Below are 18,212 nucleotides of genomic sequence, written 5' to 3' on the forward strand. Positions count from 1 at the left end.
GCAATGTTGGAGGGAGCTGCCTGGATCACAAGGGGGGTAAGTGACATTCCCAGTGTGATGCAACTCATGAAAATGTTACTCTTTGTCTAAAATTCTAAGTTTCCTAAAGTATAATTTTCTTTGGAATTTCAATTACATAGTGTTTTGGGTACATCATTAGAATTATTTCCCATTTCCCTACTTCTCAATGGCAGATTAAAAAGAAGAGTTCATTTTTGAAGATGCAAACAACAGATAGACGACTCGATGTCCCTTTCTGGTACCAGATACTAGTAATCTAGTAATGAGCTTTTAGCACATAGTAGTCTCTTAATAAATGCCTGATGACTGACTTTTTGCACTATGCAGATCAGTGGTAGAGAGAGCATAGAGTGGAAGATCAGATACTTATTAGCTATGTGGCCCTGGTCATTTCACCTGTTTGCCTCAATTTCCTTGTCTGTACAATTGAGACAACAGCATCTCTTCCCAGAGCTGTGTGAGGATCCAGTGCAATCTCATTTGTAAAGTGCTTAGCACATAGTAGGTAAAAAGAGAGGATTTGAAATTGTTAGCTTCCAAGAGTACAATTGAAGGAGCAGGGGGAGCCTTGGCACTCATCATCAGACCAGAGCAAAGTGGCGGCACTGACAACAGGAGGTGGAGAGCTCTGAAACACATATCTAATCTGCATACTCTGTAGACAAAGTAACTTCAAAAAAGATGACCTCAGTAAAACCTGTGGTTTCCAAATACCCAAACTCTAAAATTTCTTATTAAGTTTATTCACTAAACACATTCTTCAAGCTGATGACAACAAATCTCCCCCCCTCCTTTTTTTGCAAGTTAATGTGTTAAGGATGCCCAAGGTCACCCAGCTAGGTAATTATTAAGTGTTTGAGGCCAGATTTGAACTGAGGTCCTCTTGACTCTAGGGCTGGTGCTCTATCCACTGTGCCATCTAGCTGCCCCAATGACAACAAATATCAATCTGGCAACATTATCCTGAGTACACCAAAATACTAAAAGTTATTGCTTTGTGTGGTAGGAACCCCTGGTTAGACCTGCTGCCACCAGGAGGTGGAGGCAGAGGCAGAACTGTCTCTTGAGCTGGAGTTCTGATACACAACAGGCTAAGTTGCTCTAGGTCCACCCTAAGTTAAGTATTAACATGATAGGCCTCCATGAATTGGGATGGGAGAGAAGGGAGGGCAGAGGAAGCAGGTTGCTTAAGGAGGGCAAAACTGAGCCAAAGTGGAAAACATAACAGGTCCATAGCTCTTGAGTCAATCAGAGTAGGAGTGGGCCTTAGAGGAGCCCCTGCACTTTCTGCATGGCCAAGATAGAAAGTCCTAGTCTTTAATAACAAATAAATAAACAAACAAAACTCTCTAAGAAATCCCTCATTCTGGTACTAATATACAAATTCCCCATTCAAAACTTTGTACCTGATGGGGAGAAGAGAACCTCTTCTCATAGGTCAGGCGATTTCCTTCAATGGAAAAACGAAAACCTTTCCTTCTGATGCTATCTTCAGATTCAGATTTGTGGAATTCCTCTTCTTGTTTCTCTTCTTCTCCAGACTGTTCTTTCTGTTTCTTTTTCTTTCTCCGGTTCCTCCTTTCTTTTGCACTTTTTGAGCTCAACTTTGATGCTTCTGAAGAGCTCTCTGAGAAGCCCCCTACCCCACCAGCTCCACTGAATTCTCTCGATTCTGCAGATGCTGCTGCTGCCGCTGCCTAGTAGAAGATAAAGTATATAAGGTAGTAGTATGCAAAAATGCTTTTTTGAAAATATCTTGATAATTGTTTTCTTTAACATTAGCACCATTAGTACTATCATATAAAATGTATATATTTTTAATTTTATTAATGAAAAATGCAACACAGTAGTAAATACTGATCTAACCAAATATAGACAAGCAATAGGAAGAAAAATATTGGATTTAAGAGCCATAAGGCATAAATTTGACTCTTGACTGTGTCTTACTAGTTGTATGACAATAGGAACGTCATTTAGCCATTATGACCCTCAGTTTCCTCATCTGTAAAATGGGGAATACTTGCATCACATACCTGATGGGGTAGCAAAAAGGATTAAATGAGATAATGTATATAAAAGTGTTTTAAGCCTGGTAAGTCAAGGAATTTTACAGAAGCTTATATATAGTCTTGAAAAGAATCTCAAGAAGAGACTAGTCATATCATATTGTAAAATGATTTTTGATACAGCCAAGACACTACAATTATAAAAAGAATAAGCTCAACCTTTGCTAGTTTTTAAATACATGTCATAAAAGGCAAATAGCTTCCTTAATGAACCTCTCTGTTCCCTATAATTATGAACCTAGTGAGTGCTTACCTTTTTGCCATTCATTCATTTAAAAACAGTCTACTTTTAGTGGTAGCACAAATTAATACTATTTAATTCTGACAAAAATATTTTTATTCTACTGAATAAATGCATTTCAGTTTGAACGGATAAATTGAGGGCTTCCAGTATAGGATAACAACAAAGACAAACTACAGATCATATATATTAGGGTAATCAAGATTGTAGGAGTTTATGTGGCTTAGCTAATTAATGATTGTACGGTATTTGAAAAGCTAAGGCTACAAGCTGTTAAGCACCTTCATTATTGAACAAGCTTTTTTCATTAGTTCTGTCAATATGCATTTTAAGGTACTCAGTGTTAAAAAGCAATACATATTCAATAGCAAATATATATATATATGTGACTAAATTTCTAAGAATTTGCCTTCAAACAATAATGAACCATATTTTTTCTCATTGTGAATGTTATTATGATCACAAGCATGGAGTTATCAGGAATGGGGGAAAGATGTCATAAATCAGAATGACACAATTTATATATGTCCAGCTTCTACTCCTAGAACTGAGCAGAATAAAGAACCAGAAACAGTGACTAGGTCTTCACCATTCCCATTATCATGATATGTTTCCTGGGCTATCTGAGGATGTTGCAGAGAAGGAAGCTACAACTTCCTTAACCACTTGACCTACCTGGGCTTCTTCCTGCTGCTTCTTGAGCTGTTCTAACATTTGCTGAAACTCAGCTTCCTTCTGCTCTGCCTCTTCCAAGGTGGCCTGATTCTGCTCCTCATAGGCCATGGCAACCACAGCCAGGATCAAATTGATAAGGTAGAAAGAGCCCAAGAAAATCACCAGGACAAAGAATATCATGTAGGTCTTGCCAGCTGCCCGGAGAGTCTGAGATAAACAAAAAGGGGGTGTTGGGGGGGGATGGTTTACTGCCCGTATGCCTTCTAAGAAAAGGGTTATCTCTGATTTGATCTCATCATTACATTTTTAGTCATTGAAAGTCATTGATTTAACTTAGATCTCACCAGCTGATAAAGATTTTCCCAGAAGTCCTGAGTCATCAGACGAAACAGGGACAAGAAAGCCCAGCTGAAGGTGTCAAAGCTTGTATAGCCGTAGTTGGGGTTTCTGCCAGCTTTCACACATATGTAACCTTCTGGACACTGGCTGCAATAAGATTCGACGACAAGAGGGGAATTACATTTATCAGAACATCGTTTGTTGATTTCTATTTGTTCAATTGCTTTTACATGACAAATTTACAGAAGGGGAAGGGAAGGAGAAACAAGCTTTTATGGGCACTGTGCTAAGTACTTCAAATTTATCATCTCATTTGATTTTTTCAGCAATGCTCAGAGGTGCTATTATCCCCATTTTACATTAGGAAACTGAGGCAGATCTGGAGTTAGGTGACTTATCCAGGGTCACACAACTAGTCATCTCTGAGATAAAATTTGAATTCAGGTCTCTCTTGACTCCAGACCCAGTGATCTCTTCACTGCACTACCTTGCTGCCTTACTGCCACAAGAATTCTCTTCGTTTACCTCATTTCATCCTGCACAAAATATAGTTTTAGGTTTTTAAATTCTTAAAACTCTTGAATAACTAAGACAGTTTGATACCAGATTTTTATCTTCGGTCACTTTAATACTCAATGTTCCTTAATGTATCAGTAATATAGTAATGTATTTCTTTGTGAAGATGACATTTTCTTTTTTTTTTAATTTTATTTATTTAAGGCGATGGGGTTACCCAAGGTCCCACAGCTAGGTAATTATTAAGTGTCTAAGATCAAATTTGAACTCAGGTCTTCCTGACTCCAGGGCTGGTGCTCTAGTTATTGCACCACCTAGCCACCCTGAAGATGATATTTTCACTAATAGATTAAAACACCCTGCTTTTTATTCCCCTGGGACCTGATAATTAAGTATAGGGAAATATGACTTTGTACTATGTGATTTGACTTTACTTGAAAATGTCAGAAGGGCACATCATACTAAATGACCACATATTAATGATAACACTTACTAGAATGGACCAAAACAACAACTTTAGATTCAGATTCATATTAAAAAACCTCTCTTTTTAACAAAACTGAAAAATCTTAAGAAATGGCATTTTCCTCTTACACCCTTTCTAGACTCCTGAGAATAGTCCTATAGAAAAGTAGATAGTAGTTAAGTCAAGGACAAGAAGGCCTGTGTTAGAGCAATAGATGAAAAGCGATAGCCTACCTTCTATCTCATCTCATGTATATCCCTGACAGTCCTATTCATGAGACTATTAGTACTATGATCCACTCAAGGGAAGTACCCTCTATTTCACTGGATGTATGTACTCTTATGTCTCAGATTCACATTCTCATTAATCCTTCCTGTTTTCTCTTTTGTAAATGAGATAATAATATCTGTATTTTCGAGTTGTGAGGACTAATGAAATATTTCTGTGTAGTACATAGTAGATGCTTAATAAAGGCATGTTTCCTTCCTTCTTTGCCATTTTAATGGATAAATCAAATTATGCCCTTCTGCCGGAAGTAATTTTGACATAGGCAGTAGTATGCTGGCAAATGTTTGACAAGTGGCTCTCCCCCACCCCTCCAAAAAAATACCTATGACACATTTTTAAACTTAATTTGCACTAAAGCATTTCCCCTCCCACCATTTTCTAAAGTCTGGACCATCATCAGAACAATTTTGATTTGTTCTGTTTGTCAGTTTTAAAGATGCAAAAGCTTACACTAAAAACTTAACAATTTTCTCTAATAAACAGGGGAACTAGATCCTGAACTGACAGATATTAAAGCATTAGTGGTTTGGAGCTTGGGTGGGGGAAGGGTGTTATCACATTCATCTCTGAATCTCTCAAAGTCTTGTAGAGTCCCTTGTATGTAGAAAGATCTTAATAAATATTGGTTGAGCTGAACTGGATTAAATGTTAAAAAAAAAATAGAATCTTTCCAAATGGAAATCTGGCCCTGATAGAAATGATTCTGTTCTCCTCTTCTTATAATTAGCTATAATAATAATAATAATTAATATTTCTATAGAACTCTGTGATAAGTGCTTTACAATTATTATCTCATTTAATCCTCTTAAAAATCCTGGAAAGGAGGTGCCCATTTTACAGATGAGAAAACTGTAAGGCAGAGAGCAGTTAAGTAACTTGCTACATTTAATCTCTGATCTTTCCTTTCCCCAGACCCAGAATTCTAACTATTGCATTACCTAGCTGGTCCAACATTGGACTTGGAGTTGAAAGACCTATTTTTTTTTTAGGTTTTTGCAAGGCAAATGGTGTTAAGTGGCTTGCCCAAAGCCACACAGCTAGGAAATTATTAAGTGTCTGAAGTTGGATTTGAACTCAGGTACTCCTGACTCCAGGGCTCATGCTCTATCCACTGTGCCACCTAGACACCCCAAAAGACCTATTTTTGAAACCAGTTCTAAAAGTTATAAGTTGTATGACTGTGGGCAAGTCACTGAAATTTTGAACACTTTGCTTATCTGTTAAGAGGAAGACCAATAAAATTTTATATAATCTCCTTCATAGGGCTGAGGAAAGAATTTTGCAAACTGTATATACCCATCAAGGTGGGTTACTATTATAAATAAATCATAATGTGTTATGCTTAATAGATTACAGCTCAGGAACAGGCAGGATCTTCTAAGACTTTGCATTCTAGTATAACACAATACAGCACTAGATAATACCATGAATATGAAACCTGAACAGAAACAACCTACATCCTATGACTCATTTTGGTTTTTCTCTTTTTGTTTTTCATTGTATTTATTTGATAGATTTGACATGAACAATTAGGTTTAGTAATTGCTGGACATGAATTTTTGAAAGAGGTGCAAATTCATACTCCATCCACCCATTCTGAGAATTTTGTGAGATGAAAAATGATAGCCTTGTGGATAGGCAATGGGAGGATTATTCTAGGTAGATGACATAGGATGGTAAGACATGATAGGAAAGAATTTCTTACCCAGCATCAGAACTGTTACCACAAAGCAATGCATCATTTTGCCCTTCCAAAGTGTAAAAATGACCTGATTAAGGAATAGAAAATAAAAAGTTATAAAAATGAAAGTCAATATATCAAATATTCAATGTCATAATTTTTTTCTATTTCAAGAGAATGGAGAAAAATGAAAAGGAACAAAATTCTGTGTAATATTGTGATTTTATTAAAGATCAGAATTTACACAGAAACAATGTCAGTATATTTGCTAACCAATCAAACTTTGGAAAATCAATATCAAAACAAGTCATACCACATCAAACATAAATTTGTTGCTAAACCTAAACCAAAACTAATCCTAAAAACAACTGCTCCAAGAAAAAAACAAAATAGGACAGAACTATTAATTCAAAATCCTTTTCTTGGCTCAAAAGGTGGGAGGGGAAGCCTAGCTGCTATTAAAATATACTTATGCAACAAAAAGGATTACTTCATATTTTTTTAAAGCTGTATGTATAAATGGATTTGAACATACTACCTCCCTGATTCCTCCAAATTCCCCCACTTCAGATTTGTAGTGGGTAGTGGCGCTTTTTTGTCTTTTAATGAAGTTACAAATAAAAAATTGATCCCTCTAAAACTGAAAAGACAAATTTGCTTCTTTATGAATATATACTTCCAGGGTACATTGGGTAATTTTTTTCAAGGTATATGATTAGCAAACTGTGACCTAAAGCAATAAAATTCTGACACTTTTTCTATCTACCTTCTTACCAACCCACCACATCTCATACCCCCTCTCACCCCACCCTCATAACTTAATTGTGACAAAATTAAGGTTAAATAACATTGGAGCATTTAAAGTCTATTCAAAGGAGGTGGTTTATAAAAAAAAAAAAGCTTTTTATAGACTTTGTAGTGTGGAAGCAAATCCCACTGTTACTAAAACTGATCCCATTTCTCCCAGTATAACCTTTACTGATCTTTCCAATCCTAAAATCAGTGGTGAGAGTATGTGATATCACTTCATGAGCTTCCAAGGATATGGTTGTAGAAACATTTAAATCATGAATGGCATACTGGATTAAGTGAATAGTACCAAAAGCAAAAGGTTAATAGAAATAGGCTAAAAAAAACTGAAAAATCTAGAGAAAAAATTTAAAGGTCTTAGGCTTCTTACTGAAGGGGTCCTTTAAATGGGAAATGGCATAGATAATATCTGTGATAAGGAAGAATCATAATGGATATACAATGAATTTATAATAATTTTCATTACCAAAAATATCTATTACATAAAAGATTATCTACCATAGAGGAACTAAGACCATGGTGGGATATGAGCCAAAGAGATAATTTTGACAGATAGGTGCAGTGAAATAAAGCTAGACAAAGGTATAACAATAGCAGGAAATTTTCAAAATAGTTCTAAATTGAAATTTATTCACTTTTTTTATACCATTCTTTTTTTGTGACAGTGTGTGCCTAACAAGAAAGACTTCCATTAAATCTCTTCCCACACTGTTTGATAACTCTTTACTCATATATACTCATGAATAGTAAAATATGAAAAATGTTAGAGGATAAAACCATTTGTTAAAGAGTATACATCAGGAATAAATTGAAGACTGAATTCATAATACATAGTTTTATGTATAGAATATAAAATTGGATTTTACCAGCATGATAATAGTACCTCTGTCTTTATATACCAATGTTAAAGGTAAAAGTCATCATGACCACATATATACATCACCATTGACTCAACCAACCAGTTCTAAACTGATTTTTTTTCTGCCATATTAAAAAATGTTACAAGTTGCTTAATTTCTGAGTTTCAGTTTCATCTATAAAATATATTAGAAAATTCATAATGTTAATATTCAACTTTGGAATTGGGTCATCTAGGAGAACTTAGATGGAATTTATGACACAGGGAGTGTGATACAATGGAAAGAACACAGACTTTGGATCCAGACGACCTTAGAGAAACTGGTGCTAATTGCTTGTGAGAACTTCATCAAGTTACTTAATTTTCTAGGCCTAAATTTCCTCATCTTTTAAAGATGAGGGAATGGGATGGGATGAGAAGATGACAGGATGGGACTCCTATATAAATGTCCTTCCTTACCCTTAAACAAGTCTTCTTTATCCTTTCAAAACACCCCCTCATAAAATTTATTAGCCCCTCAAGTTATCATCCTGTATCTCTTCTCCTTTTCTCAGTGAAATTCCTAAGAGGCAATGTCTATACTTCTTATTTCTATTTCCTCTTCTATTATTCATTTCTTAACTCTTTTCAATCCCATCACTCAACCAAAGCCTTCTCTAAAGTCTCCAATGATCTATTAATTGCTTAATCTGATGGTATCTTCCCAATTCTTACCCTCAAGTTCTCTGCAGGATTCCATATCAAGTATTAATTAAATAACTTTCTATCTTCCTGACATGTAGCATTAAGTACAAAGAAAGGTAAAAAACAATATTCTTGATTTTTTTTCCTAATGGTAGAGCAATATGTTAGGTAACTATGTTAAAACAAGATATATACAGTATAAATTGGAGTTAATTACAAAGGGAAGACACTAAAATTAAGGACACTGTGGAATCCTTTATCCTCTTAGATAGTCTCTCGAAATTTTCACTATATTGCTTTTCATTGGTTTTTCTTCTAACCAGTCTAATTGCTAATACCTCAAGCTATTCATTTATATCATGACACATTCAATAGCAGATATACTACAAAATTCTGTTCAATGTTCTCATCTTATATATATATATATATATATATATATATATATATACACATATATGTATATATTCATCATCAGTTTCAAAAGATTTAATTATACTCTCTATGCTGAATGATTCCTAGATCCATATTTATCCTGCCCTAATCTTTCTTCTGAGCTCCAATTCCATATACCCAACTACCTACTGAGAATTTCAAACTCAATTTACTGTAGACATCTCAAACTCAACATGTCCAAAAGAAAAGTTGTTTTTTTACCCTAAAGATTTTTACCCTAAAACTCACATGTCCACTTAATTCTGATGAAGATATCACCATTTTTTTACAGTCATCCAAGTTCATAATGTGGCTGTCATCCTTACTCCTACTAATCCAACCTTTCAAATTAGTTGTCAAATATTATAATTCCAATTTGTACAACACCTTTTGCCTATACTCTGTTCTTTTCATTCACATAGCCAGTACCCTAGTTCATGTTCTTACTTGTCCATTACCTCTCACCTGGACTTTTAGAAAGGCCATCTAACTTGTCTCTTTGCTTCCAGTGTTTCTCTGCTCTAATCAATGTGATTTTTCCTAAAATGCAGGTATGAGGACTCTGATTTTCAATAAAACTCTACCAGCTCTTTATTACTGCTAGAATGAAATATGAACTTCTAGTTAACATTTAAAGTCCTTCTCAAGATGATTCCAACTTACCTTTCTAGTTTTATTAACTATTATCTCATTTCAGTCCAGTCAAGCTGGTCTTTTTACTGTTCCTCACACACATAGTTCTCTGTGATTTTGCAATGGTTATCCATCCCTTATCAACTCTACTTCTTAGAATTACCAGTTTCCTTCAATACTGAATCCAAGCACAAAATTCTCCCTGAAGCCTTTCCCTATCCTTTGGCTGCTGGTCCTGCTCCTTCCAAATTGTCTTGTATCTATTTTGTACATCCCCATGTATACAGAGTTATTCTCCCATGGATAGACTGTAAGCTCCATGAAGTCAAAAGTCATTTAATTTCTAATTGTGCATGCTCAACATTTAGCACTGCCTGGTGATAGTCTGGTACATAGCCATTGCTTCATAAAGATTTGTTGACTGATTGATTGAAAGGCAAGCTAGAGCCAGACTGTGAAGCAATTTAAATACCAAGGGAAGGAAGTTGTATGTTTTCTAAGGAGCAGAGCACATATCTGTCCTTTAGGAATATTTTTTTGGAGCTATAGGGAGGATAAATTAGAGAGAGAAGGCAAAATAAAGCAGGAAACCAAAGAAACTAGTTCAGGAGAAAAATGATGAGGTCTAAACTACAGTAGTGAAGAGAAGTGGGGCAGTTTGAGAGAAGTTAGAGAGGAAGAATTAAGGTTTGGCAAGTGAATGGATGTTAGAGACAGGTGAGGGCAGACAGTATAGAGTTGAGATTGATATCAAAGTTTCAAATCTTAGAAAGGGAAAAGATTGTGGTGACCACAGTATACATAGTAAAATTTGGAGGAAAGATAGATATGAGTTAATAATGAGTTCCATATCAGATGTGTTTAATTTGTATAGAGATGTCTATAGCAAGCAACTGATAATCTTGCCTGAAGCACAGGAGAGAAACTAGGGCTACATTTATAGTTTTGGTTGTAATCTGCAGAGATGACAAATGAACCCATAGAAGCAAATAAGATTACCAAGAAGAAGAGAAGAAAAGCCAGGAGAACAATCTTGAGAGACACATGGTAGTGGGACATGAATGATGATTCAATAAAGTTGACTGAGGACAGAAAGGTATAAAGAGACTAAGGAAGAAGGAGTGGTAGTTGTATCTAAAATTACAGAACATTCAAGAAAAATGAGGACTGCAAAAAAGGCACTCGGTTTAGCAGAGATCATTGAAAAAGCTGAACAGAACAGATTCAGTTGGAAGCCAGATACTTTGCTGTATCTGTGATTTTAATAATATGGGTTCTCTCTTTAACATTACACTGCCCCCCATGCCTTTTCTAAGCAAGATTTTTTTTATCCTGTAAAAATCTTGCCCATGTCCTCTTATAAATCCTTTAAGTGGGATCCACTCATGGAAGTAGAGGCCTTCTAGCAGATCTCTTGAAATTATATGGATACATGTAGACTATCAATTTCTTACCTCTCAATTGCTTTCCTAATCATACAACTTTTCAGGGATATCTTTTACATTGCCTCTAGCATGCAATGATGCTCATTGCATATTGCTCTGAATATTTTAGGTTTCCCTAGAAGAATCCATAATCATTCAAAGCAGATTAGTCTAACTATCAATATAGGAAAAGAAAAGTGGATAAAGAATGCCTATTGTGTAGACTATATGTAGTTTGGACATGTGTAGAACTAACTCACAAACAAACAATGAGATAAACAAGTGAAAGAATGAATATAATACACTCATTTTTGTCAACTATATTAAGTGTCAACTCTATTACGTAAATCTGCACATCTTGGACAAGAACAATAGATAGATAATTATTTGGGTCCAGAATTATAAAGGAAAGAGATTATAAAGTGGATTGTATTCACATACCTATAGTTTTTTTAAATGACCTTTAGCTTCTACCTGAATCAAAAAGCCATTTTTTCCTAACACTAATATCTTTCTGCAAAGCTTTATTGCTGTAAATCATGGAAAATTATAGTCTCTGAGAAACTAAGATTGTGGATTACCCAAAAGATAAAAGAATAACTCAAGGAGGGTATAAATAGGGTGTAGCATGAGGAATCACTGATAAGGAACAACAAAAATATTATATTTTTGGATAGGTAAGGGATGAAGATGGATAATTTATTTTTGTTTCTATTTCTTCTTTCAGATTATAACTGTGATTTCATCAATATAGATAACTCACAGTGAGAAAACTTAGATCAACACTGATCAACACTTGATTGGTCAAGATACTTGTCTAGGATCCCAGAGATTGTATATGTCAGGGAAGGGAAGAGAACTTTAGTCTTCTTGACTTCTAGATTAGCTTTGATCTAGTATACATGTTGCTTCTTTCTCAGTAAGTGTATTTAAAGTTTTGAATCTCTTAGCTTACATTACAACAGAAATAATTTTTGGTGGGATTTAATTTTTTTTAACAATAAAGAATTTAGTAATTGTTAAAATAGAATATCTTACTTTTGTCCTCAATGTAGTCATCCCAGTTAAATGTGCTCACTGTCTTATTGTAATAGGTACCATTTGCATCCCATGAGCTATTAAAGTAGGAAGTAATATTTATTTCAAAGGTAGAATTATCAGGGGGCCATTGCAAACATTTATTCCTCAGGTTGCCCATGAACAACTGTAGCCCAATGAGAGCAAATACACTCAGACAAAAAACAGTCAGGATCATGACATCAGAAAGCTTCTTCACTGACTGGATCAGAGCCCCCACAATAGTCTTCAATCCTATGAGAAGAAAAAAAACAAAAAGAGGGAAAAGATCTTAATTATGAATTCAAAAGTTACTTAACCTACAAAAGCATCATGAGCTTGTCCTGCAAAATAAAGTTTTCATGCATAATGCCAACTATATTAGTTTCATGTCTATGACTAAGTAATGTTTTCATGAAAAGCCTGCTAGCTTGTGAAAATGAATGAAAAGCTGAACGATATATGTTCACCAGAAAATTAGAAATGGAAATGGAAATCGCATATTTCTAAATATATCTTCTTACAGCAGAACAAGTGATTTTGTTATTCATGCTATTACATTAACCCTCTGTAAACAGTTTGCTTTTATTTACAGATACCTCACTCCCAAAAACTCTTAGCTGACTTTAGAAAAAATTTATGTGACTACAATAGTATGAAACATTAAAGTGATGAATGTGAGATGAGATTACATTTTAATGTATACTCCATGCCAGGTTTGGAGGAGGGAGACATCTGAAAATTGAGGCCCATGCAACACCCATGCTATTTTTTTCATCATTTCATTAAATCTACAATAATGATGGCAAGTCTGAGCCCTATGTGCCTGCAGTAAATGGCCAAATTTGCATCAGTATGAAAGCCTCATAGTTTGGTTTTTATGTCAAAAAAGAAAGCTTGGTGTCAGATGCAAACCAAACAGGCTGTATATTGCAAATGCCTCATGCAAAAATAGGTTAAACTCAAAGGCTGATTTAGAAAAGAAAGAAAGCTAATATTAAAAAAGCAAAGAATCACATCAAATTAAATCTGATGTCCTGATTCCTGCTTTTTTAAATATTTATATATACATATATATGTGTAATAAGTAACAAGCAGCACTGCTTATGCTGAAAAGCTGTGATATCAAATTCAATGCAACTAAAATCAGCCTCGGTGTTTAACCTGGCTCTCACCTGGAATGACCGAAATTGTTTTCAATGCTCGGAGAACTCTGAATGTTCTCAACGCTGAGACATTGCCCAGGTCCACAAACTCTGTCACATATCTGTATAGGGGAGTTCACACACAAACACAATGACAGCACACAAGAAACGGCTGGAGATATCGGGGGCCTACCACCTCACACCAGTCCACTTCTTACCTGGGATTACAGAAATAGTTTTCAAAGCTCTCAAGACTCTGAAAGTTCGAAGAGCTGAAACATTGCCTAGGTTTACAAATTCTGTTACATACCTGTAGAATTAAACCAGAGTTATTCAGAATTTTGGAAAAAGTTAATTTGAGTTGGTCTTTCATTGAGACCTTTTCAATGTTTACCTCACAATGCTATTAGGTATTCCTGATTTTTAAGGAAAAAAAATAGCATTGATATCCATTGCTATCATTTTTGTTTTTAGGGTATCTGATTTGGTCATTTGGGAGTTTTAAGTCAAAATAGTAATTTTAATTAGATGAGATCTAGGGATCACTCATTTTCAACTAAAAGTACAAAGTTAAGTGAATGGCAGATAATTTCTTACGGCCTCTCTTCTCTCTCCTTCTACATATATTCCTATTTGGAGGGTGAAAGGGAAAATTAAATGCTCTTAACTTTCCTTAGTAAATGCTAGCTCTGTTAATAGAAGAAAGCTTAAAAGAAGACTACAGTATTGGCAACCACCAAAGATTTACCCCTCCCCCACTGAAAAATGGTTAAAATACTTACGCAAAAGTAATGACAGTGAAATCAAGCCAGTTCCAGGGGTCCCGAAGAAATGTGAAACCTTCTAAACAGAAGCCCCTTGCAAGAATTTTTATAAGTGATTCAAAAGTATAAATTCCTGTGAATGTGTACCTGAAGGAAAATAGCCAAGTTAAACATTGAAGGATAACAGGATAGTATATCACTTAAAACTTCCATTCAATTCTGGGAACAACTATTGTCTACTGTGAACCAGACACAAGGTTTGGTGTAAAAAATGTAAAAGAAAAAGAATGATCCAGTCTCTGGGTCCAAAGAAATAAGAGAGGAAGAAATAATAAATTTGATAACAAGATACTAATTGGTAAGAGTAAAGAAAAGATGCAGACATATTGCAACAAGAAATCTGAGGAGGGAGAAAGGACTTTGAGCTGGGGAGAAGGTTCTGTGGAGGTAGTACATAACTGGATTTTGAAGGAGGATGTCAGAGGGAAGAGAAACAAGAGTTCCGGAATGGGGAGGTCTGCATGAAAGCATAGTGACAGGAGAGAGGAGGTTATGATCAAAGAAAAGTGAAGAGTCTGGTTTAACTGGGACACCGAGTACATATATAGGGGGAAAAGTAGGAGTGGGAAATAAAGCCTGGAAAGCAAAACTGGAGTCAATGTCAAACTAAGACATTTGAATATTGTCCTACAGGCAATATATTTGAGCAGGAAGAGGATTTGGTCACTAAGTACTAGGAAGCCTGGGGGGTGAAGGACACCCTTACCAGGGTGTGAAGGATTCATTAAAGAGGGCAGACACTAGAATCAGGAATGCTAGTTAAGAAATAACTAAAAAATAAGCCTAAATGAGAGGCATCAAGAAGGATGTTAGGGAGAATAGAAAAGTGGGAACAGATGGAAAGCAATAAAATTGTGGACTCAACCTTATGACAATATTATATTGTAGAATTAACTTGCTTGGATGTGACAATGGACTGAGAGGTAAAAGTCAAAGACTGCTGTGTGATTTTGAGCCTAAATGATTGGAAAAATGATAATATTATCAATAGACAGTTGAGAGGAAAAGAAGATATGTTGTTTAAAACTAGATAACCAAAGGAAGATATTCAGCAGGAACTTGAAAACGTGAGACTGCAATTCAGGGGAAATATTATCACTAAATACATAGATACCATGATCATCTGTATAGAGGTGATAATTGAATCCATATGAATAAATTCAGTTTTAAAGGTTTAGAATGCAAAAAGAAATGAGAAAAATTTAGATCAGAGAATTGGAGGATACTGGGGAAGGAAGAAGAGGAAGTGAAAGATAAACAGTAATGGAGAATAAAGAATGATCAGACAAGTAAGAGAAGAAACAAGAAAGACCAGATAAAGGAAGAAAGAAGATCTAAAATGAAGGGTTGGTCAATAGAATCACATGTTGCAGAAAAGTCAAAGAAATCTAGGAAAGGACTATTCTTGCAATTAAGTAGTCCACGGTTTTGACAGAAGGGTTTCAAGAGTGGTAGGGTCAAAAGTCAAAAGCCAGGGGGTTAAGAAATGAATAAATGGTGTACTAATAGAGATAAATATAAATTATTCTTATAAGTGTAGCAGTAAAGGGAAGGAGGTAAGATGATGGCTTCTAATTACTTCTTTTGTAAAATAAGAAGGTTGAATTAGATGATATCTAAGGTACCTTCCAGTCTAATGTATATACTACATTGTTGGCTTGAGAATAGCAAGGGGAAATTTTCTTAGGAGAGAGATTACTTTAAGATGAATTTAAACATAAGGAAAATGGAGAAAGACTGAAGATGAAAAAAGAGAAAGGGGAAAGGCCACTTCATCCTCCAAAACCCGAGAAGGAGAAAAGGGCAAAGTTATGGAGAGACATAGTTAGAGGAAAGTAAAAAATTTAAGAAATGAACTTGTTTACACGTGAATCATCTGAATCTTTCTTTTTGAGAGTCATGGAGGGAAACTATGTAATCACGAAATTCCAACAAAAACAAAATCTTGTTGAACTTGAGACCAAGTAAAGTCTTTCAGTTAGCCACTAATAATTTTTATTTGAATAAATGGACTATTCAAGTCCATAAAATAAGATGTATCACCTATGACTTCCAGAAGCATTTTTTTTCCTTAGGAAAATATTAATTTACTTTAGGGCTCAGAAAAAGCAAAATAGAGAAATCAGGTGCTGTTTTATTACAGAGCATGTATATTACTCCTTATACATCCCCAATGGTCTTTAAAAAAGAAAATGAAACCATCATAGGCTCATAAACTTAGAACTGGACAGAACTTGGAGATAATCTAAGAGATGGATTGATTTGTTCTAGGTAGAGATGTGATAAGTAACAGCTTTGAACTTTTTCACCCTTTCCACCACACTTTGCCATCTTTATGAACAAAACTATTCCAGTGAAAAAGCTGTTATTTATGTGACTTGCTAACAGGATCACAGCATTTCCTCCATTTCTTTCTCCCACAACTCCTGGACTCCTGCCCTTGACCCACAATGACAAGAACATTGACTGTGGTGTTCAAACTTTTAGGCTTAATAGTAGTATGATCTTCTACAAGTTACTTGACTTTCCTGGGTTTCAATCTCCTCACTGACAAAAAAAAAGTAAACTTAGATAGCCTCTGAAATTCCTTCTAGCTATAGGGCTATAATTCTATGAAATTAATATGTTCTAATCACATAACTGTTTCAGTATCACTCAGTGAATGTAGACTCAAGATTGAGTTATAGAAGTGGGATGATGAGGTCAGTAAGATGTCAAAAGGACATTTATATTGTTATTAATAATTAGTTTCTACTTACTCTACATTCTTTGTCCAGTCTGGTGGGTTGCTCATGGTCATAAACACACAATTGGTCAGAATAGTGCACATGATGAGCATGCTGAATAAAGTAGAGTATAGTCAAGGAACACAATGTACAGCAGAAAAGCTTATTATCACACACTATCATGCTAATAACACTTATTGCTAATTCAAAGGTAAGAAACTATTAATAATCACTGTACCATTTTTTTGTATTTTCTTGATTTCTCTATGGCTGAGTCTATATTCACAAAGGCTATTTTTAAATATCACCATAGCAATCACTTTGGGTCCAGTTCAATTATTTTGACTATTTTGATAACCAATTGCTAATCAAACAATTAATCAGTGAATGATTCATAAATTTCAGTTATTTTAAAGGTTAGATCAGGTCAGTAAGTTTTCCTTGAGGCCTATAATGAAGTGATAATGCTTTCATATTTTGAGGTCTTTTCAGGGCTTATGAAATTAAAACCATACTGGATAGAGTTCAAAGCAGATCTACCAAACCCTGAGTTCTGTATCATAAGAAATATAACTCCACTCTAGTTCTTTTCTATTTTACATATGTGAATAGAAAAACAGGGTTTAGTATTACTTCACCTGTTAAAGATAAAGGAGTCATGACTCAAAATTCAGTAAAAAGGTGACAAAGCAATTGTCTTCTATATTAAAAATAGTAGGAAGAAATTCAATACTGCTGTAAAATATAGTCAATTGATGAAAATCTAGGCATAATTATAAAAGCTTTCAAGATGGAAGCAAAACGAATTGTTTTGTAAAATAATTTATAAAACAAGTGAAAAGTCTTTTTATTTCTTTTTTCATAAACTATTACAATATTCAGTCACACTACACAAAACAATCAAATCTTGGGACCATAGGACTGGAAGAGAAAAAGTCAAGTAGCAGAGCTTGTATTTGAACTTAAGTCTTCTGACTTCAAATGGTCAAATATTACATATTAGGATGAAACAGGTTGAGTATGGTAGGGAAAATACTTTGTAAAATGAGACTGCACTGAATCAGTGCTATAATTAGTGTTTCATTTCAACTGGCACTGAACTTTATGGTTTTCATTCAAATACAAAGTTTAAATGAATTCAAATAAAAGAATAGACATAAAAGACTGATATGAAACAACCACATGGTGGCACTACAACCTAAAACAATATGCAGTACTAGTTTGACTTAACATTAAAATCAGTAAAAGAATCAGATTAAAAAATAACTATAGCTTTATAAGAGGAAACTTTTATTTAATATTTAGATATTAGGAGATGAAATTATA

At 34.7% G+C, this 18,212-nt stretch overlaps 1 protein-coding gene across 1 annotated transcript in view; it reads right to left on the reverse strand.

The window, feature by feature from the left end:
• SCN2A (sodium voltage-gated channel alpha subunit 2) overlaps nucleotides 1-18,212 on the reverse strand; it is a 123,226-nt gene that overhangs the window by 91,189 nt on the left and 13,825 nt on the right. Inside the window, exons 4-11 of the mRNA XM_074215819.1 lie at nucleotides 16,920-17,009; nucleotides 14,119-14,247; nucleotides 13,555-13,646; nucleotides 12,174-12,446; nucleotides 6,318-6,381; nucleotides 3,348-3,489; nucleotides 3,004-3,210; nucleotides 1,428-1,718 (exon numbers count right to left, since the gene is read on the reverse strand). Of these exons, the coding sequence (XP_074071920.1) occupies nucleotides 1,428-1,718; nucleotides 3,004-3,210; nucleotides 3,348-3,489; nucleotides 6,318-6,381; nucleotides 12,174-12,446; nucleotides 13,555-13,646; nucleotides 14,119-14,247; nucleotides 16,920-17,009 (1,288 nt within the window). The remainder of the gene's footprint in view (nucleotides 1-1,427; nucleotides 1,719-3,003; nucleotides 3,211-3,347; nucleotides 3,490-6,317; nucleotides 6,382-12,173; nucleotides 12,447-13,554; nucleotides 13,647-14,118; nucleotides 14,248-16,919; nucleotides 17,010-18,212) is intronic.

This window comes from Macrotis lagotis, chromosome 1 (genome assembly GCF_037893015.1).
Source record: "Macrotis lagotis isolate mMagLag1 chromosome 1, bilby.v1.9.chrom.fasta, whole genome shotgun sequence".
Lineage (NCBI taxonomy): Eukaryota > Metazoa > Chordata > Mammalia > Peramelemorphia > Peramelidae > Macrotis > Macrotis lagotis.